General features: G+C 45.4%; 1 protein-coding gene across 2 annotated transcripts in view; it reads right to left on the bottom strand.

The window, feature by feature from the left end:
• Window positions 1-22,458, bottom strand: part of KDM1B (lysine demethylase 1B) — a 173,283-nt gene that overhangs the window by 104,321 nt on the left and 46,504 nt on the right. For both annotated transcript variants that reach the window (XM_063923227.1, XM_063923226.1), the window contains exons 4-5: window positions 16,775-16,864; window positions 16,548-16,659 (exon numbers count right to left, since the gene is read on the bottom strand). In XM_063923227.1, the coding sequence (XP_063779297.1) occupies window positions 16,548-16,659; window positions 16,775-16,864 (202 nt within the window). The remainder of the gene's footprint in view (window positions 1-16,547; window positions 16,660-16,774; window positions 16,865-22,458) is intronic.

Raw genomic sequence — 22,458 nt, 5'->3', positions numbered from 1 at the left:
TCTGAATTAGATGCTGGGCCATTGTCAACGCACTGAACACTGTCCGCAGTTCCAGAATATTAATTGGGAGCAGAGACTCCTCCTTGGTCCACCGACCCTGAAGAGAGTGTTGTTCCAGCACCGCACCCCAACCTCTCAGACTGGCATCCGTCATCAGAAGGACCCAGTTGGATATCCAGAAGGGACTGCCCCTGCTCAATCATTGGTCCTACAGCCACCAACTCAGTGACAGGCGGACCTCCGGAGACAATGAGATCATGTGAGATCTGATCCGGTGAGGCAGGCCATCCCACTTGGTCAGAATTAACTTCTGCAGAGGGCGAGAGTGGAACTGAGCATACTCCACCATGTCGAAAGCCGACACCATGAGACCCAGCATTTGCATTGCCGAATGTATCGACACTTGCGGACAAGATCGGAAGCATCGAATCCTGTCCTGAAGCTTCAGGACTTTCTCCTGAGACAGGGACAACCGTTGGTTGGGAGTGTCCAATAATGCTCCCAGGTGAAACATGCTCTGAGCAGGAACCAGGGAGGATTTCTTCCAGTTAATCAGCCACCCGTGGGCTTTCATGCACTGGACCGTCAGATCGAGATGACACAGGAGAAGTTCTGGGGAATTTGCCAGGATCAACAAATCGTCCAAGTACGGTAGGATTTTGACCCCTTGACGGCGGAGAGTAGCAGCCAAGACCGCCATTACTTTGGTGAAGACTCAGGGAGCCGTTGCCAAACCAAAAGGTAACGCCCGAAATTGGTAATGCAGGTTGCCCACCGCAAACCGCAGGTACTGTTGATGAGATACCGCAATAGGAATATGCAGGTAGGCATCCTGTATGTCCAGGGCGACCATATAGTCCACAGGCTCCATAACCAGAACAATAGAGCGTAGAGTTTCCATACGAAACTTGGAGACCCAAACATGCTTGTTCAAGGACTTCCGAATGAGGATGGGCCGCGAGGACCCGTTCGGTTTTGGGACTAGAGGCACCTGTCCCACCACTCCTGTGACCAGGAGGGAATGTACCACTGAGTGCAACGTGTTTGCTTTTGCCGGATCCAGAGGCACATCTGTCAGGCAAAACCGCTGTGGGGGACGATTCTTGAAAGGTATTGCGTAACCTCGAGCGACGACTTCCCTCGACCAGGCATCTGAAGTGATCTTCAACCATTCCTGGGCAAAACCTAGAAGTCGGCCCCCTACCCTGGGTTCCCCCAGAGGGAGGCCCGCCCCGTCATACGGCAGGCTTGTCAGTTTTGGAAGCTGGCTGACAGGCAGCCCAGGCACACTTTGGTCTGGGCTTGTTTGGTCTGGAAGCACGAGCTTGCTTTGGGTACGCCTGACCTTTTGCTTTACCTGGAGTACGAAAGGGCAGAGGGAAAGTACTTTTAGCATGCTGTGTGGAAGGAGCCGTACTAGGTAGGCAAGCTGTTTTAGCCGTAGCCAGATCAGCCACGGTCTTATTTAGGTCTTCTCCAAAGAGAATGTCTCCTTTGAAAGGAAGCACCTCCAGGGTTTTCTTGAAATCCAAATCCACCGACAAGGATCTCAACCAAAGGATACATCTGGCCAAGACGGATGCAGTAGCAGCCTTGGCCGCGAGCACCCCGGCATCGGAGGCCGCCTCCTTAAGGTACAGAGAAGCCGTGGCAATATATGAGAGACATTGTCGAGCATGCTCAGACGCGTTGGTAGACAGTTCCGCCTCGAGTTCCTGAGCCCACGCCTCAACAGCTTCAGCAGCCCAAGTCGCTGCAATCGTTGGCCTATGCACAGCCCCCGTTAGGGTATAAACCGCTTTTAAACAGCCCTCCACACGTCTATCCGTCAGTTCCTTCAAAGAGGGGACTGTAGTTACCGGCAGAGCAGAGGAAACAACCATATGCGACACATGAGAATCAACAAGCGGAGGGGTTTCCCAATTTTTATACACCTCCGTAGAGAGGATAGCGAGCCAACAGTCTCTTATTCGGTGTAAACTTTGTCCCCGGATTTTCCCAGGATTCCTGACATATGTGTGGCTGAGGAAAACAGTATGTAGGGAGAACAACGCGTGCCCTACATACAAGACACATCCTTTATCCAAACATGTATCCCAGTGTATATCCATGAATCCACTATGTAGAGTCATGGTTAGGGCCATTGAACAAATCAAAATTACAAAGAGAGGAGGAGACCGCTTTAGGAAATTGTGTGGAAGAGAGGCATATTGGATATATAGGTCGGGTTCATTAGTTCCATATGGTCTTAATGACACTATTGAACTCAATGTATGAATAGATAAAAAATCATGCAAGTGTGTGTGTGTGTGTGTGTGTGTGTGTGTGTGTGTGTGTGTGTGTGTGTGTGTGTGTGTGTGTGTGTACACACACACACATTTGGATATATGGTGGTTTCCTTTGCTGTTTATGTTTTTAGATTTTTTTGGATGAATTTCAGGTCGGACGGATCTGAAAAATGATTCTCTTTATATGGTAGTAATTTATATATATGCATATGGTAATAATTGTTCTCTGGGGTTCTAATTATAAATATTTATACTATGAACCTATAATGCTCGTTGTTTTTTTTTTTTACAAAATCCTTTGGGATATGGAAATTCTTTTCGGAAAAATGAAATATAATAAAATAAAATAGAAAAGATAATATAACCTATTAGTACTACAGGTTGAGTATCCCTTATCCAAAATGCTTGGGACTAGAGGTATTTTGGATATGGGATTTTTCCGTAGTTTGGAATAATTGCATACCATAATGAGATATCATGGCGATAGGACCCTAGTCTAAGCACAGAATGCATTTATGTTACATATACACCTTATACACACAGCCTGAAGGTCATTTTAGCCATTATTTTTTATATGTTTGTGCATTAAACAAAGTGTGTCTACATTCACACAATTCATTTATGTTCCATATACACCTTATACACACAGCCTGAAGGTCATTTAATACAATCTTTTTAATAACTTTGTGTATTAAACAAAGTTTGTGTACATTGAGCCATCAAAAAACAAAGTTTTCACTATCTCACTCTCACTTAAAAAAGTCCGTATTTCGAAATATTTGGATATGGGATACTCAACCTATATTAGCACATTCAATATATCTAGCTGTATTAAATTTGTGTGCAATAATAATAACATCTATTATATTATTACACTAAGAGACCTGAGATAGATATAGCTATGTGTTGTAATAAGTTAAAATGTATCCAGAAGAATGCAACTTTGTTTTTTAAAATGAGCTACATAATTTTTTTGAAAAGTACCACAACATGGGATATATTAGATTGGAAGTGAGGCTTGAATCGCACTGTTTGTGCACATGCGTATAGGAGTACAAATTAGAGATGTGCACTTGAAATTTTTCGGGTTTTGTGTTTTGGTTTTGGGTTCGGTTCCGCGGCCGTGTTTTGGGTTCGACCGCGTTTTGGCAAAACCTCACCGAATTTTTTTTGTCGGATTCGGGTGTGTTTTGGATTCGGGTGTTTTTTTCAAAAAACACTAAAAAACAGCTTAAATCATAGAATTTGGGGGTCATTTTGATCCCAAAGTATTATTAACCTCAAAAACCATAATTTCCACTCATTTTCAGTCTATTCTGAATACCTCACAATATTATTTTTAGTCCTAAAATTTGCACCGAGGTCGCTGGATGACTAAGCTAAGCGACCCGAGTGGCCGACACAAACACCTGGCCCATCTAGGAGTGGCACTGCAGTGTCACGCAGGATGGCCCTTCCAAAAAACACTCCCCAAACAGCACATGACGCAAAGAAGAAAAAAAGAGGCGCAATGAGGTAGCTGTGTGAGTAAGATAAGCGACCCTAGTGGCCGACACAAACACCTGGCCCATCTAGGAGTGGCACTGCAGTGTCACGCAGGATGGCCCTTCCAAAAAACACTCCCCAAACAGCACATGACGCAAAGAAGAAAAAAAGAGGCGCAATGAGGTAGCTGTGTGAGTAAGCTAAGCGACCCTAGTGGCCGACACAAACACCTGGCCCATCTAGGAGTGGCACTGCAGTGTCACGCAGGATGGCCCTTCAAAAAAACACTCCCCAAACAGCACACGACGCAAAGAAGAAAAAAAGAGGCGCAATGAGGTAGCTGTGTGAGTAAGATAAGCGACCCTAGTGGCCGACACAAACACCTGGCCCATCTAGGAGTGGCACTGCAGTGTCACGCAGGATGGCCCTTCCAAAAAACACTCCCCAAACAGCACATGACGCAAAGAAGAAAAAAAGAGGCGCAATGAGGTAGCTGTGTAAGTAAGCTAAGCGACCCTAGTGGCCGACACAAACACCTGGCTTATCTAGGAGTGGCACTGCAGTGTCACGCAGGATGGCCCTTCAAAAAAACACTCCCCAAACAGCACATGACGCAAAGAAGAAAAAAAGAGGCGCAATGAGGTAGCTGTGTGAGTAAGATAAGCGACCCTAGTGGCCGACACAAACACCTGGCCCATCTAGGAGTGGCACTGCAGTGTCACGCAGGATGGCCCTTCCAAAAAACACTCCCCAAACAGCACATGACGCAAAGAAGAAAAAAAGAGGCGCAATGAGGTAGCTGTGTGAGTAAGCTAAGCGACCCTAGTGGCCGACACAAACACCTGGCCCATCTAGGAGTGGCACTGCAGTGTCACGCAAGATGGCCCTTCCAAAAAACACTCCCCAAACAGCACATGACGCAAATAAAAATGAAAGAAAAAAGAGGTGCAAAATGGAATTGTCCTTGGGCCCTCCCACCCACCCACCCTTATGTTGTATAAACAGGACATGCACACTTTAACCAACCCATCATTTCAGTGACAGGGTCTGCCACACGACTGTGACTGAAATGACGGGTTGGTTTGGACCCCCACCGAAAACAAGCAATTAATCTCTCCTTGCACAAACTGGCTCTACAGAGGCAAGATGTCCACCTCATCATCATCCTCCGATATATCACCGTGTACATCCCGCTCCTCACAGATTATCAATTCGTCCCCACTGGAATCCACCATCTCAGCTCCCTGTGTACTTTGTGGAGGCAATTGCTGCTGGTCAATGTCTCCACGGAGGAACTGATTATAATTCATTTTAATGAACATCATCTTCTCCACATTTTCTGGAAGTAACCTCGTACGCCGATTGCTGACAAGGTGAGCGGCGGCACTAAACACTCTTTCGGAGTACACACTTGTGGGAGGGCAACTTAGGTAGAATAAAGCCAGTTTGTGCAAGGGCCTCCAAATTGCCTCTTTTTCCTGCCAGTATAAGTACGGACTGTGTGACGTGCCTACTTGGATGCGGTCACTCATATAATCCTCCACCATTCTTTCAATGGTGAGAGAATCATATGCAGTGACAGTAGACGACATGTCCGTAATCGTGGTCAGTTCCTTCAGTCCGGACCAGATGTCAGCATCAGCAGTCGCTCCAGACTGCCCTGCATCACCGCCAGCGGGTGGGCTCGGAATTCTGAGCCTTTTCCTCGCACCCCCAGTTGCGGGAGAATGTGAAGGAGGAGATGTTGACAGGTCGCGTTCCGCTTGACTTGACAATTTTGTCACCAGCAGGTCTTTGAACCCCAGCAGACTTGTGTCTGCCGGAAAGAGAGATCCAAGGTAGGTTTTAAATCTAGGATCGAGCACAGTGGCCAAAATGTAGTGCTCTGATTTCAACAGATTGACCACCCGTGAATCCTTGTTAAGCGAATTAAGGGCTCCATCCACAAGTCCCACATGCCTAGCGGAATCGCTCCCTTTTAGCTCCTCCTTCAATGCCTCCAGCTTCTTCTGCAAAAGCCTGATGAGGGGAATGACCTGACTCAGGCTGGCAGTGTCTGAACTGACTTCACGTGTGGCAAGTTCAAAAGGTTGCAGAACCTTGCACAACGTTGAAATCATTCTCCACTGCGCTTGAGACAGGTACATTCCACCTCCTATATCGTGCTCAATTGTATAGGCTTGAATGGCCTTTTGCTGCTCCTCCAACCTCTGAAGCATATAGAGGGTTGAATTCCACCTCGTTACCACTTCTTGCTTCAGATGATGGCAGGGCAGGTTCAGGCGTTTTTGGTGGTGCTCCAGTCTTCTGTACGTGGTGCCTGTACGCCGAAAGTGTCCCGCAATTCTTCTGGCCACCGACAACATCTCTTGCACGCCCCTGTCGTTTTTTTAAAAATTCTGCACCACCAAATTCAAGGTATGTGCAAAACATGGGACGTGCTGGAATTTGCCCATATTTAATGCACACACAATATTGCTGGCGTTGTCCGATGCCACAAATCCACAGGAGAGTCCAATTGGGGTAAGCCATTCCGCGATGATCTTCCTCAGTTGCCGTAAGAGGTTTTCAGCTGTGTGCGTATTCTGGAAACCGGTGATACAAAGCGTAGCCTGCCTAGGAAAGAGTTGGCGTTTGCGAGATGCTGCTACTGGTGCCGCCGCTGCTGTTCTTGCGGCGGGAGTCCATACATCTACCCAGTGGGCTGTCACAGTCATATAGTCCTGACCCTGCCCTGCTCCACTTGTCCACATGTCCGTGGTTAAGTGGACATTGGGTACAACTGCATTTTTTAGGACACTGGTGAGTCTTTTTCTGACGTCCGTGTACATTCTCGGTATCGCCTGCCTAGAGAAGTGGAACCTAGATGGTATTTGGTAACGGGGGCACACTACCTCAAGAAATTGTCTAGTTCCCTGTGAACTAACGGCGGATACCGGACGCACGTCTAACACCAACATAGTTGTCAAGGCCTCAGTTATCCGCTTTGCAACAGGATGACTGCTGTGATATTTCATCTTCCTCGCAAAGGACTGTTGGACAGTCAATTGCTTGGTGGAAGTAGTAAAAGTGGGCTTACGACTTCCCCTCTGGGATGACCATCGACTCTCAGCAGCAACAACAGCAGCGCCAGCAGCAGTAGGCGTTACACGCAAGGATGCATCGGAGGAATCCCAGGCAGGAGAGGACTCGTCAGAATTGCCAGTGACATGGCCTGCAGGACTATTGGCATTCCTGGGGAAGGAGGAAATTGACACTGAGGGAGTTGGTGGGGTGGTTTGCGTGAGCTTGGTTACAAGAGGAAGGGATTTACTGGTCAGTGGACTGCTTCCGCTGTCGCCCAAAGTTTTTGAACTTGTCACTGACTTATTATGAATGCGCTGCAGGTGACGTATAAGGGAGGATGTTCCGAGGTGGTTAACGTCCTTACCCCTACTTATTACAGCTTGACAAAGGCAACACACGGCTTGACAAATGTTGTCCGCATTTCTGTTGAAATACTTCCACACCGAAGAGCTGATTTTTTTGGTATTTTCACCAGGCATGTCAACGGCCCTATTCCTCCCACGGACAACAGGTGTCTCCCCGGGTGCCTGACTTAAACAAACCACCTCACCATCAGAATCCTCCTTGTCAATTTCCTCCCCAGCGCCAGCAACACCCATATCCTCCTCATCCTGGTGTACTTCAACACTGACATCTTCAATCTGACTATCAGGAACTGGACTGCGGGTGCTCCTTCCAGCACTTGCAGGGGGCGTGCAAATGGTGGAAGGCGCATGCTCTTCACGTCCAGTGTTGGGAAGGTCAGGCATCGCAACCGACACAATTGGACTCTCCTTGTGGATTTGGGATTTCGAAGAACGCACAGTTCTTTGCTGTGCTTTTGCCAGCTTGAGTCTTTTCATTTTTCTAGCGAGAGGCTGAGTGCTTCCATCCTCATGTGAAGCTGAACCACTAGCCATGAACATAGGCCAGGGCCTCAGCCGTTCCTTGCCACTCCGTGTGGTAAATGGCATATTGGCAAGTTTACGCTTCTCCTCCGACAATTTTATTTTAGATTTTGGAGTCCTTTTTTTACTGATATTTGGTGTTTTGGATTTTACATGCTCTGTACTATGACATTGGGCATCGGCCTTGGCAGACGACGTTGCTGGCATTTCATCGTCTCGGCCATGACTAGTGGCAGCAGCTTCAGCACGAGGTGGAAGTGGATCTTGATCTTTCCCTAATTTTGGAACCTCAACATTTTTGTTCTCCATATTTTAATAGGCACAACTAAAAGGCACCTCAGGTAAACAATGGAGATGGATGGATACTAGTATACTTATGGATGGACGAGCGACTGCCGACACAGAGGTAGCTACAGCCGTGGACTACCGTACTGTGTCTGCTGCTAATATAGACTGGATGATAATGAGATGAAATTAATATATATATATATATATATATATATATATATATATATAATATCACTAGTACTGCAGCCGGACAGGTATATATATTTATATTATGTAATGACTGATGACGGACCTGCTGGACACTGTCAGCTCAGCAGCACCGCAGACTGCTACAGTAAGCTACTATAGTAGTTGTATGTATCAAGAAGAAAGAGAAAAAAAAAACCACGGGTAGGTGGTATACAATTATGGATGGACCAGCGACTGCCGACACAGAGGTAGCTACAGCCGTGGACTACCGTACTGTGTCTGCTGCTAATATAGACTGGATGATAATGAGATGAAATTAATATATATATATATATATATATATATATATCATATCACTAGTACTGCAGCCGGACAGGTATATATATTTATATTATGTAATGACTGATGACGGACCTGCTGGACACTGTCAGCTCAGCAGCACCGCAGACTGCTACAGTAAGCTACTATAGTAGTATGTATCAAGAAGAAAGAGAAAAAAAAAACCACGGGTAGGTGGTATACAATTATGGATGGACCAGCGACTGCCGACACAGAGGTAGCTACAGCCGTGGACTACCGTACTGTGTCTGCTGCTAATATAGACTGGATGATAGTGAGATGAAATTAATATATATGTATATATAATATCACTAGTACTGCAGCCGGACAGGTATATATATTTATATTATGTAATGACTGATGACGGACCTGCTGGACACTGTCAGCTCAGCAGCACCGCAGACTGCTACAGTAAGCTACTATAGTAGTATGTATCAAGAAGAAAGAGAAAAAAAAAACCCACGGGTAGGTGGTATACAATTATGGATGGACCAGCGACTGCCGACACAGAGGTAGCTACAGCCGTGGACTACCGTACTGTGTCTGCTGCTAATATATTATAGACTGGAGGATAATGAGATGAAATTAATATATATATATAATATCACTAGTACTGCAGCCGGACAGGTATATATATTTATATTATGTAATGACTGATGACGAACCTGCTGGACACTGTCAGCTCAGCAGCACCGCAGACTGCTACAGTAAGCTACTATAGTAGTATGTATCAAGAAGAAAGAGAAAAAAAAAAAAACACGGGTAGGTGGTATACATATACAATTATATATATATTATATACAATTATATATATATATAATAAGAATTTACTTACCGATAATTCTATTTCTCATAGTCCGTAGTGGATGCTGGGAACTCCGTAAGGACCATGGGGAATAGCGGCTCCGCAGGAGACTGGGCACATCTAAAGAAAGCTTTAGGACTAGCTGGTGTGCACTGGCTCCTCCCCCTATGACCCTCCTCCAAGCCTCAGTTAGGACACTGTTCCCGGACGAGCGTACATAATAAGGAAGGATATTGAATCCCGGGTAAGACTCATACCAGCCACACCAATCACACCGTACAACTTGTGATCTGAACCCAGTTAACAGTATGATAACAACGAAGGAGCCTCTGAAAAGATGGCTCACAACAACAATAACCCGATTTTGTTAACAATAACTATGTACAAGTATTGCAGACAATCCGCACTTGGGATGGGCGCCCAGCATCCACTACGGACTATGAGAAATAGAATTATCGGTAAGTAAATTCTTATTTTCTCTGACGTCCTAGTGGATGCTGGGAACTCCGTAAGGACCATGGGGATTATACCAAAGCTCCCAAACGGGCGGGAGAGTGCGGATGACTCTGCAGCACCGAATGAGAGAACTCCAGGTCCTCCTCAGCCAAAGTATCAAATTTGTAGAATTTAGCAAACGTGTTTGCCCCTGACCAAGTAGCTGCTCGGCAAAGTTGTAAAGCCGAGACCCCTCGGGCAGCCGCCCAAGATGAGCCCACTTTCCTTGTGGAATGGGCTTTTACAGATTTTGGCTGTGGCAGGCCTGCCACAGAATGTGCAAGCTGAATTGTACTACAAATCCAACGAGCAATAGTCTGCTTAGAAGCAGGAGCACCCAGCTTGTTGGGTGCATACAGGATAAACAGCGAGTCAGACTTTCTGACTCCAGCCGTCCTGGAAACATATATTTTCAGGGCCCTGACAACGTCAAGTAACTTGGAGTCCTCCAAGTCCCTAGTAGCCGCAGGCACCACAATAGGTTGGTTCATGTGAAAAGCAGAAAACACCTTAGGGAGAAATTGAGGACGAGTCCTCAATTCTGCCCTGTCAGAATGAAAAATTAAGTAAGGGCTTTTATATGATAAAGCCGCCAATTCTGACACACGCCTGGCTGAAGCCAGGGCTAACAGCATCGTCACCTTCCATGTGAGATATTTTAAGTCCACAGTGGTGAGTGGTTCAAACCAATGTGACTTAAGGAACCTCAAAACAACATTGAGATCCCAAGGTGCCACTGGAGGCACAAAAGGAGGTTGTATATGCAGTACCCCTTTTACAAATGTCTGAACTTCAGGTACTGAAGCCAGTTCTTTCTGGAAGAAAATCGACAAGGCCGAAATTTGAACCTTAATGGACCCTAATTTTAGGCCCATAGACAGTCCTGTCTGCAGGAAATGGAGGAAACGACCTAGTTGAAATTCCTCTGTAGGGGCCTTCTTGGCCTCACACCACGCAACATATTTTCGCCAAATGCGGTGATAATGTTTTGCGGTTACATCCTTCCTGGCTTTGACCAGGGTAGGGATGACTTCATCTGGAATGCCTTTTTCCTTCAGGATCCGGCGTTCAACCGCCCTGCCGTCAAACGCAGCCGCGGTAAGTCTTGGAACAGACAAGGCCCCTGCTGGAGCAGGTCCTTTCTTAAAGGTAGAGGCCACGGGTCTTCCGTGAGCATCTCTTGAAGTTCCGGGTACCAAGTCCTTCTTGGCCAATCCGGAACCACGAGTATCGTTCTTACTCCTCTCCTTCTTATGATTCTCAGTACTTTTGGTATGAGAGGCAGAGGAGGGAACACATACACTGACTGGTACACCCACGGTGTCACCAGAGCGTCCACCGCTATTGCCTGAGGGTCCCTTGACCTTGCGCAATATCTGTCCAGTTTCTTGTTAAGACGGGACGCCATCGTGTCCACCTTTGGTTTTTCCCAACGGTTTACAATCAGTTGGAAGACTTCTGGGTGAAGTCCCCACTCCCCCGGGTGGAGGTCGTGTCTGCTGAGGAAGTCTACTTCCCAGTTGTCCACTCCCGGAATGAACACTGCTAACAGTGCTATCACATGATTTTCCGCCCAGCGGAGAATCCTTGCAGCTTCTGCCATTGCCCTCCTGCTTCTTGTGCCGCCCTGTCTGTTTACGTGGGCGACAGCCGCGATGTTGTCCGACTGGATCAATACCGGTTGACCCTGAAGCAGAGGCTTTGCTTGACTTAGGGCATTGTAAATGGCCCTTAGTTCCAGGATATTATGTGAAGTGATGTCTCCAGGCTTGACCATAAGCCCTGGATATTTCTTCCCTGTGTGACTGCTCCCCAGCCTTGCAGGCTGGCATCCGTGGTCACCAGGACCCAGTCCTGAATGCCGAATCTGCGGCCCTCTAGAAGATGAGCACTCTGCAACCACCACAGGAGGGACACCCTTGTCCTTGGTGACAGGGTTATCCGCTGATGCATCTGAAGATGCGACCCGGACCATTTGTCCAGTAGGTTCCACTGGAAAGTTCTTGTGTGGAATCTGCCGAATGGGATTGCTTCGTAGGAAGCCACCATTTTTACCCAGAACCCTTGTGCATTGATGCACTGAGACTTGGTTCGGTTTTCGGAGGTTCCTGACTAGCTCGGATAACTCCCTGGCTTTCTCCTCTGGGAGAAACACCGTCTTTCTGGACTGTGTCCAGGATTATCCCTAGGAACAGAAGACAAGTCGTCGGAACCAGCTGCGATTTTTGCATATTGAGAATCCACTCGTGCTGCCGCAACACTACCTGAGATAGTGCTACACCGACCTCCAACTGTTCTCTGGATCTTACCCTTATCAGGGAATCGTCCAAGTAAGGGATAACTAAAATTCCCTTCCTTCGAAGGAATATCATCATTTCGGTCATTACTTCAGTAAAGACCCGGGGTGCCGTGGACCATCCCTACGGCAGCGTCTGAACTGATGGTGACAGTTCTGTACCATAACCTGAGATACACTTGGTGAGAAGGGCAAATTTTGACATGAAGGTAAGCCTCCTTGATGTCCCGAGACATCATGTAGTCCCCTTCTTCCAGGTTTGCAATCACTGCTCTGAGTGACTCAATTTTGAATTTGAACCTCTGTATGTAAGTGTTCAAAGATTTTAGATTTTAAAATCGGTCTCACCGAGCCGTCTGGCTTCGGTACCACAATAGTGTGGAATAATACCCCGTTCCCTGTTGCAGGAGGGGTACCTTAATTATCACCTGCTGGGAATACAGCTTGTGAATGGCTTCCAAAACTGCCTCCCTGTCAGCGGGAGACGTCGGTAAAACAGACTTTTGGAAACGGCGAGGGGAATACGTCTCGAATTCCAATTTGTGCCCCTGAAATATTACCTGAAGGATCCAGGGGTCTACTTGCGAGTGAGCCCACTGCGCACTGAAATTCACTGAGAACGGGCCCCCACCGTGCCTGAACTTGTAAAGCCCTAGCGTCATACTGAGGGCTTGGCAGAGGCGGAAAAGGGTTTCTGTTCCTGGGAACTGGCTGATCTCTGCAGCCATTTTTCTCTCCCTCTGTCACGAGCAGAAAAGAGGAACCCTTTTGTCCGCTTGCCAACCAGGACTGCGCCTGATAATACGGCGTCTTATTTTGAGAGGCGACCTAGGGTACATCCCCTTTTTTAAGGCAATACTTCCAAATGCCGTTTGGAATCCCTGACCACTTTACTGGTAGAATACAACGCACTTATACTTGATGCCAGTCGGCAAATATTCCGCTGTGCATCATGCATATATAGAAATGCATCTTTTAATTGCTCTATAGGCAATAATATACTGTCCTTATCTAGGATATCAATATTTCCAGTCAGGGAATCCGACCACGCCAACCCATGCACTGCACATCCAGGCTGAGGCGATTGCTGGTCGCAGTATAACACCAGTATGTGTGTAAATACATTTTAGGATACCCTCCTGCTTTTTATCAGCAGGATCCTTAAGGGCGGCCATCTCAAGAGAGGGTAGAGCCCTTGTTCTTACAAGCGTGTGAGCGCCTTATCCCCTGTAGGGGGTGTTTCCCAACGCACCCTAACCTCTGGCGGGAAAAGGTATACTGCCAATAACTTTTTAGAATTATCAATTGTCATCGGGGGGAAACCCACGCGTCATCACACACCTCATTTTATTTTTCAGATTCAGGAAAACTACAGGAAGTTTTTCCTCACCAAACATAATACCCCTTTTTTGGTGGTATTCATATTATCAGAAAAGTGTAAACATTTTCCATTGCATCAATCATGCAATGTGTGGCCCTATTGGAAATCACGGTCGTCTCTTCACCGTCGACACAGGAGTCAGTATCCGTGTCGGCGTCTGTATCTGAGGTAACGGGCGCTTTAAAGCCCCTGTATGAGACGTCTGGACATGCACAAGCTGAGTAACCGGCTGTCTCATGTCAACCACTGTCTTTTATACAAAGCTGACACTGTCACGCAATTTCAACAGTACATCCACTCAGGTGTCGACCCCCTAGGGGGTGACAACACTATTACAGACACTCTACTCCGTCTCCACATCATTTTTCTCCTCATACATGTCGACACCAACGTACCGACACACAGCACACACACAGGGAATGCTCTGATAGAGGACAGGACCCACTAGCCCTTTGGGGAGACAGAGGGAGAGTTTGCCAGCACACACCAGAGCGCTATATATATATACAGGGATAACCTTATATAAGTGTTTTTCCCTTTATAGCTGCTGTATTGTTTATACTGCGCCTAATTTGTGCCCCCCTCTCTTTTTTAACCCCTTTCTGTAGTGTAGTGACTGCAGGGGAGAGCCAGGGAGCTTCCCTCCAACTGAGCTGTGAGGGAAAATGGCGCCAGTGTGCTGAGGAGATAAGGACGCCGAGAAAGGGGCGGAGCCTATCATCCGTTTTTTTATATGTTTTGGCAGGGGTTAAATGCATCCATATAGCCCAGGAGTTATATGTGATGCATTTATTTTAGCCATATAAGGTTTTAATCAATTTATTGCGTCTCAGGGCGCTGCCCCCCCAGCGCCCTGCACCCTCAGTGACCGGAGTGTGAAGTGTGCTGAGAGCAATGGCGCACAGCTGCGGTGCTGTGCGCTACCTTATCTGAAGACAGGATCGTCTTCTGCCGCCGATTTCACCGGACCTCTTCGCTCTTCTGGCTCTGTAAGGGGGCCGGCGGCGCGGCTCCGGGACCCATCCAGGCTGAACCTGTGATCGTCCCTCTGGAGCTAATGTCCAGTAGCCTAAGAAACCCGATCCACTCTGCACGCAGGTGAGTCCGTTTCTTCTCCCCTTAGTCCCACGATGCAGTGAGCCTGTTGCCAGCAGGTCTCACTGAAAATAATAAACCTAAACTAAAACTTTCACAAAGAGCTCAGGAGAGCCCCTAGTGTGCACCCTTCTCGTCGGGCACAGAAATCTAACTGAGGCTTGGAGGAGGGTCATAGGGGGAGGAGCCAGTGCACACCAGCTAGTCCTAAAGCTTTCTTTAGATGTGCCCAGTCTCCTGCGGAGCCGCTATTCCCCATGGTCCTTACGGAGTTCCCAGCATCCACTAGGACGTCAGAGAAATATATATATATATTAAACTGGTGGTGATTAATTAAACTGGTGGTCAGGTCACTGGTCACACTATCAGCAACTTGCAAGTAGTACTCCTAAGCAGACAATCACAATATATACTGGTGGTCAGTGTGGTCACAATGGCAGTGTGGCACTCTGGCAGCAGAGTGCCAGCAAAAGTGTGCACTGTACGTTAAAATATGTACTCCTGCTCTCAGACTCTAACTGCTCCCCACTGTCTCCCCCACAAGTCAGATATACAGTCACACTATCACTTCAGCAAGTAGTAGTACTCCTCCTAATGCTCCCCAAAATTACTAAAGTAAATAATACTGTGTCTCTCTCTACTCTAGTAGTCTCACTCTCTATAAACGGAGAGGACGCCAGCCACGTCCTCTCCCTATCAATCTCAATGCACGTGTGAAAATGGCGGCGACGCGCGGCTCCTTATATAGAATCCGAGTCTCGCGATTGAATCCGAGCCTCGCGAGAATCCGACAGCGGGATGATGACGTTCGGGCGCGCTCGGGTTAACCGAGCAAGGCGGGAAGATCCGAGTCGCTCGGACCCGTGTAAAAAAAACTGAAGTTCGGGCGGGTTCGGTTTCCGAGGAACCGAACCCGCTCATCTCTAGTACAAATAGGTTAAAAAGCTCACCTGTGCTGCAATTTACCATTAGATTCTGAGGAAGCCGCCGAATCTTTGGTTATTGTACATATGACAGCAGTACACGGACAGGACGGATGATCACTATCTCTTTGAGACTACAACTGGCACTACAGAGAGCCATTTGACTGGAGACGGAGTCATACAATATAACTGCCGCATGCTTTTTACCTCCAGACAGGACCGCGTTTCAAGGATAAGCACCAGCGGTCGGGAGAAATTCAGCATACCTGAGGACTCCATGGATGGGTAAAACAAATGTGCCTATAAGAAGTCTATAAGATGAGCTCAATCTGACTGGTATAGTGAACCGAACTGTGCTGATATTTATATAACATCTGCTGTCACTTTACGGATGGACATAAATAAGCATATTTAATTCAGTCTTTTAGGTGACTTTCAACACGGCTAAGGAAGCGTTTTTCCTGCAGTAAAATATAAGCAGTGTTTTTTATGGCAATTAAGCCTCTGATTAATGTGGCATCTGATGTCGTTTTCCTTTTAATGTACATTTATATTGAGGAGGTTTTATACCGGACGGTAATTATTTAATTTTATGTTAGCTCTAATTATATTATACATTTAGTTTTGTATGTATGTATGTATGTATGTATGTATGTATGTATGTATGTATGTATGTATTAGATAAATTGCATTAAAGCTGAATACTGGCGCTTTTTTGTTTCCACTTAGTGGAAATTCTATTACACCATCCGTACTGTCCCAAATGTCAATATTGTATTTTACAAACAAACAGAAAATTCAGCAGGGTTAATTTACCATGGTGAAATAAATATTCGGTAATCCAAGCAAACAAATACAGAGCCAAATATATGTAGGGCAATGTTTTTCAGTACCAAAAGTATTTTTTTTTTATCTGCTTACAAATACATTTAACACCATTTTTACTATCACAATCCTAATTAAAATTTAAAAGATTCATTTTCTAGAACTAAGCCAAACAATCATCTCACCCAGTATGGAAGCTCCTGGTCAGCCATGTACGCTTTGGGACTTGGCTCGCTTTTCCCATTACTTGTCCATATTCGTTTCCAAGAAGAATATATTTCGTAACCATCCTTGTGACTACAAACATAAAAGAATTCTATAACATAGCTGCATAAAAGGATTAAATGTGTACACATTAAAAAAAAAATGGAACCCCATCAAAAATAAATAGCAAATGCATAACGGCACCTACCTCCTGTAGTAGTGATCAAAGCACTCATTGCAGAAATGCTCCCCACAGGAAAGGTGATACCATCTTGATGTGTAACCATTTTTAGCGCACCTGAAATTATAGTTAAATTTCTTACCTTGGACTACATGTTATTTAGAATATACTACAAAGATTTGTAACAATTATTTTTCTGGAAATACACACAATTTAAAGTTTTAGAATTATCTGAAGGTAAGACATAAAAAATTAAAGAGATTTCATACAGATCAAGAGGTTAAAATAGGATTTTAATTACCTACCGGTAAATCCTTTTCTCGTAGTCCGTAGGGGATACTGGGAATCCAATGCGTACAATGTGGTATAGACGGGTCCACTTGGAGCCATGGGCACTATAGAAGTTTGATTACGTGTGCTGGCTCCTCCCTCTATGCCCCTCCTACCAGACTCAGTCTAGGAAACTGTGCCCGAGGAGACGGACATACTTCGAGAGAAGGATATAGAAAAAGGAAAGTGGTGAGAATAAGAACCAGCACACCCAGTCCAACACACGTCTTGCTGAAGCCAAGGCCAACAGTGTGATGGTCTTCCACGTAAGGTACTTTACATCTACCTCCTGTAATAGTTCAAACTAGTCCGATTAAAGGAACTGCAGTACTAAATTGAGATCCCAAGGTGCCGTAGGAGGTACAAAGGGAGGTTATAAGTGCAGAACACCTGTCAAGAACGTCTGGAACTCAAGGAGAGAAGCCAATTTTTCTGAAAGAAAATAGACAAGGCCGAAATCTGAACTTTAATTGAACCTAGACGTAGGCCCACCTCCACTCCCGACTGCAGAAAAAGCAGGAAACGTCCCAGACGAAATTCCACAGCAGAATATGGTCTGCTCTTACACCAAGAGACATATTTCTTCCAGATACGATTGTAATGTTTAGTCGTTACCCACTTTCTGGCTTGGATCATAGTCGGTATGACCTTGTCAGGAATCTCTCTCCTGGCTAGAATCAGCCGTTCAACTTCCATGCCGTTAAACGTAGCAAGTCTTATTTTTTTTAACATCAATAATATTTTATTAAGAGTTTTGTTCCTTTAACCACGGAAAGGGGAACAATAAAAATAAAATAAAAAAAAAATGTTAAAAAAAAAAAAAAAGAGAGGGGGGAGAGGGGTTGGGGAGCAGGGAAATGGGATCAGACAACACATTACCAAATTAAGAAGGCATACATTTAACACACAAAAGATAAAACATAATATATGAAACGTATAGGAAGAAGACATATACAATAAAAGAGCAAAAACAGTCGACCTTCTGAAAACGAACACCAAATGTCAAAATACTTAAAACTAATCTGTTTGAAGTAGCAAATTAGCTCCATCTCTCGATGCTGAGTATTTATGCCAACTAACCAATGGAGAAGTAGCTTTAAAAGAGTAAGGTAAACCCAGGGTTTCCATCTTGGGCTATCGCAGCTCTAGTGGCAATAAGTATGTGGCCTAGGACATAGCGATCCGCGTTAGGCAGATCACTTGGGTAGACATGTAAAAGAGCTAGGGAAGGAGACTCATGAAGGGTGAAATGTGAAACGTCTTCCAAAGCTGACGGATGTTCGGACAAGTCCAAAAAATGTGGAAGAGATCTCCCACCTCAGCACAGTTCCTCCAACATAATTTGGAAACCGTAGGCCAGATTCTATATAATTTGGCTGGTGTAAAATAAAGGCCATGTAATGACTTCAAATGCATCTCTATGTGGTTATTACATTTAGACATAGTGTGAGTTGAGAGAGAAATCGACTCCTATTGTTGCTGAGTAAAAGAGCACAACAGATCAGATTCCCATTTAAGCTGTGTCTGTGATTTATGTACCAATTCAGCATCGCTCTCTACTGCATACCAAAAACGTATAGACCCCCTACAATTGCCAGAGAGGATCTTCGTAAGTATAGTAGGGGGTGCCAAAATTATTGGTCCTGAGGACCGTATGGTACAAGTTATTCAATGGACTATACGAATGTATGAAAATAATTCAGTAGAGGGGAGGTTATATTGAAGTTGGAGCATATTAAACGGGATAATTGTTGTACCATCAACAAATGTATTAATATTAACAATACCACTGGATACCAACTTAGACAGATTTCAACCCGGAATCATGCCAGAAAAAGCAGACCGGGATAGAGTGCGAGAAGGTAAAGAGATAGATTTAGAGGAAACCAAGTTAGTATCCCACGCTTTAAGGGAGTCCAGGATGGCATGGGGAGTGTGTCGTGTGAAGGGCCTATGCTGAGTCGGTGTCCATAAAAGGTCTAGCAGGGGAATACGAGAATACAACTGTTTCTCTAGATCTACCCATAACTTCCCACCTGCTGGCAAAGACCAATCGCATATTTGCGCCACCAGGCAAGCAAATAGGTATTTCCGTAGATCTGGGATTGCCAGACCTCCAAGATTTTTTGGTTTTGTTAAACGACAGTAAGCAATTCAGGGGGTTTCTTCCGCCATATATACCAGAGTATGACTGAGTGAATTTGACTGAGGAACTTTTAGGGTTACGATATAGGGGATCGAGCGAAAGAGATACATCAGTTTAGGCAAAATAGACATTTTGTACGCTGCCAATCTACCTAGCCATGATACTTCTAAACCGGCCCATCTTTTGAATAGAGATTCTATTTGAGACAAGAGGGGATTGTAATTAAGCTCCATTATTTTAGACAATGAATTAGGGATGTTGATACCCAGGTATAAGATATGATCTGTCTTCCAGTTATATCTGTAAAACTGCATAAATTTAGATAGCTCATCAGTCTGCATATTAAATGGTAGCACTTCAGTTTTTGCAGTATTAAGTTTATAAAACGAGGCGGCACTGTAGCGATCAATAATCGCATGTAAGGCCGGTAGAGAGATGTCAGGGTGTGTGACGAACAAGAGTACGTCATCTGCAGAGAGACGGAGTTTATGGAAAGATGGACCAACACCTATACCTGGGAAGGCTAAGGACTCACGTATTGCAACCCCTAGGGGTTCAATCGCCAGAACGTACATGAGCGGTGATAAAGGGCATCCTTGTCTAGTGCCGTTCGAGATCTTAAAGAGGAAGATAAAAAGCCATTACTAAAGACTACGGCTGTGGGAGAGCTATACAGTGCTAGAATAGAAGACAAGATTGCACCAGTTAACCCGATTTTTAACAGTATCTCATGGAGAAATCCCCAGTGCAATCTGTCAAAAGCCTTCTCGGCGTCTAGGGAGAGAAAACTGGCCTCCTCCCCTCTATGCATAATACATTCAGCAAGGCAGAAAACTCTTCTTGTGTTGTCAGTAGATTGTCTACCCCGTACAAAGCCTACCTGATCCGAATGGATAATGTGTGGGATGAAAGGGGATAATCTATTTGCTATAAGTTTAGAGAAGATCTTCAAGTCAGTGTTGAGCAGAGCTATTGGCCTGTAATTCTGACATAGGTAATGATCTTTTCCAGGTTTATGAATAGTGATAATACGTGCCTGCAGCATTTCCTCAGGCAGGGAACCACCATTAGTGACATATTGATATAAAGAGGCAAGGAACAGTACCAGAGTAGGGGCTGTAAACAAAAATTTTGGTAGAGATTTAATGACCGCTGTTATTTCTTTCTGTGACCAAGGAACATTAAGGGACTCTAGGTCACCTGATGACAACGCAGGTAAGTGTAGGGACTCCAGAAAAAAAAAAGCTATTAAAAGAGGGGTGGGTTGTGGAGTTCCAGGGTCAGAGTTCAGGTTATATAATTTTTGGTAGTAAGTAGCGAAAGCATCTGCTAAGTCAGAAGGATTCAAAAGTTTCTTCCAATTAGGCCAGGAATTTACCAGATTTATTACCTAAGGTATAAAATTTCTGTTGGAGTTTGGTGTAAGCATGCTGCATACGGGTAAAGAATAATTTTTGGAGCTGATTCCTAATCGAGACAAGTTACGTTTCAGAAGACGGGAGGGTCGTGATCTATTTAAAGACTCAACTTGAAGTAAGAGACATTCTAAATCCTCTTGCTGGCTTAAATACTGTCTCTTTAATTTAGCCCCCGTCTGGATAGCCACCCCACGAAGAACTGCCTTAAACGCACACCAATGGGTAGGGACTGATATGTCAAGGGGGGCATTTGTAGCTAAATAAGTAGTCAAGGCATCAGATAGGGTGGGAGAGGACAAAATATAATCCGGTAGTCTCCAAGTACGGGGAGGCATCTTAGAACTGTCATAATTCCAAGACCAAGTCACCGCTGCATGATCAGACCACACTACTGGGAGAATAGTTGATTGGAACGTATGTTGTAAGGACCACTTATCGAATAGGATCAAATCTATATGGGAATACGAGTTGTGAGGGTGAGGAAAAAAAAGGTATTAGTCTTTAACCGTTGGGGATGTATGCGCCAAACATCGTAAAGATCAAATTCTGATAATCGTCTTAAGGGGGCATGGGGGCGGAGCTCTCCAGAGGGTCCCCCAGAAGACGTGGACCTATCTAACTTTTCATCTGGGACCATATTGAAGTGTCCCATAAAAACTACATGGCCTTTTTGGACTGTCTGTACGGTCTTAAACAATTTACGCAGAAAGGGGAGCTGATTGGTATTCGGGGCATATAAAGAAACATTCGTACAACTTTGTTGTTCAGTTGTCCCATTAAAATTAAGTACCGCCATCTTTATCCGGTAACTGGGAGGCGAGCTCAAAATGAACTGTATTGTGAAATAGGATAGCAACTCCATGCCTTTTAAATGTGCCATTAGCATAATAGCCAGTGGAGTATCGAGAGTTAGAGAAGGCAGGAGGAGCAATATACTTCCACAGGCAGTTAAGCAAAATAGTGCCCGAAGGAGAAAAGACATACTTGAGAGAAGGAACATAACAATAAGTGGTGAGATTCACACACCAACACACCATAGCATAAAACAACCAGGAACGGCTGGAACAAAAACAGCAACAGCTGAACAGATAACTTTTGGGAAAAGATAAAACCTGCTGAGAAATCAACGCACTGAGGCGGGCGCCCAGTATACCTTATGGACTATGAGAAAGGGATTTACCGGTAGGTATTAAAATCCAGTTTTCACTGGCACCCATAAGGGATACTGGGGTGTACTTAAAACGATGGGGTCGTCCCAAAGCTTCCAGAACGGGCGGTAACGTGCAGAGACGCCTGCAGAACCGCCTGCCCAAACTGGGTATCCTCTTTGGCCAGGGTATCAAACTTGTAGAACTTCACAAAAGGTGTTCCCCGACCAAGTAGCAGCTCGGCATAGTTGCAAGGCCGAGACTCCAGGGGCAGCTGCCCAGGAAGACCCCACTGATCTTGTACAGTGGGCCTTCAGAGACTGTGAAACGGGCAAGGCTGCAGACACATAGGCCTGTTGGATAGTCAACCTAATCCAACGAGCAATGGACTGCTTAGAAGCAGGGCAACCCTTTTTCTGTGCATCATATAGCATGAACAAGGAATCCGTCTTTCTGATCCGAGCCGTTCTTTTGACATGGATCTTCAAGGCTCTCACAGCATCTAACGACTCCGGAGGAGCAGATGTACCAGAACCTGACGGGACTACAATCAGCTGATTCAAGTTGAGTGCAGAGACAATCTTCGGCAGGAACTGCTGTCTAGTCCTGAGCTCAGCTCTGTCCTTGTAAAAGACCAAGTAGGGACTTTTACACGATAAGGCTCCCAAT

This window comes from Pseudophryne corroboree, chromosome 5 (genome assembly GCF_028390025.1).
Source record: "Pseudophryne corroboree isolate aPseCor3 chromosome 5, aPseCor3.hap2, whole genome shotgun sequence".
Lineage (NCBI taxonomy): Eukaryota > Metazoa > Chordata > Amphibia > Anura > Myobatrachidae > Pseudophryne > Pseudophryne corroboree.
This window is presented reverse-complemented; position numbering and strand designations above follow the sequence as displayed.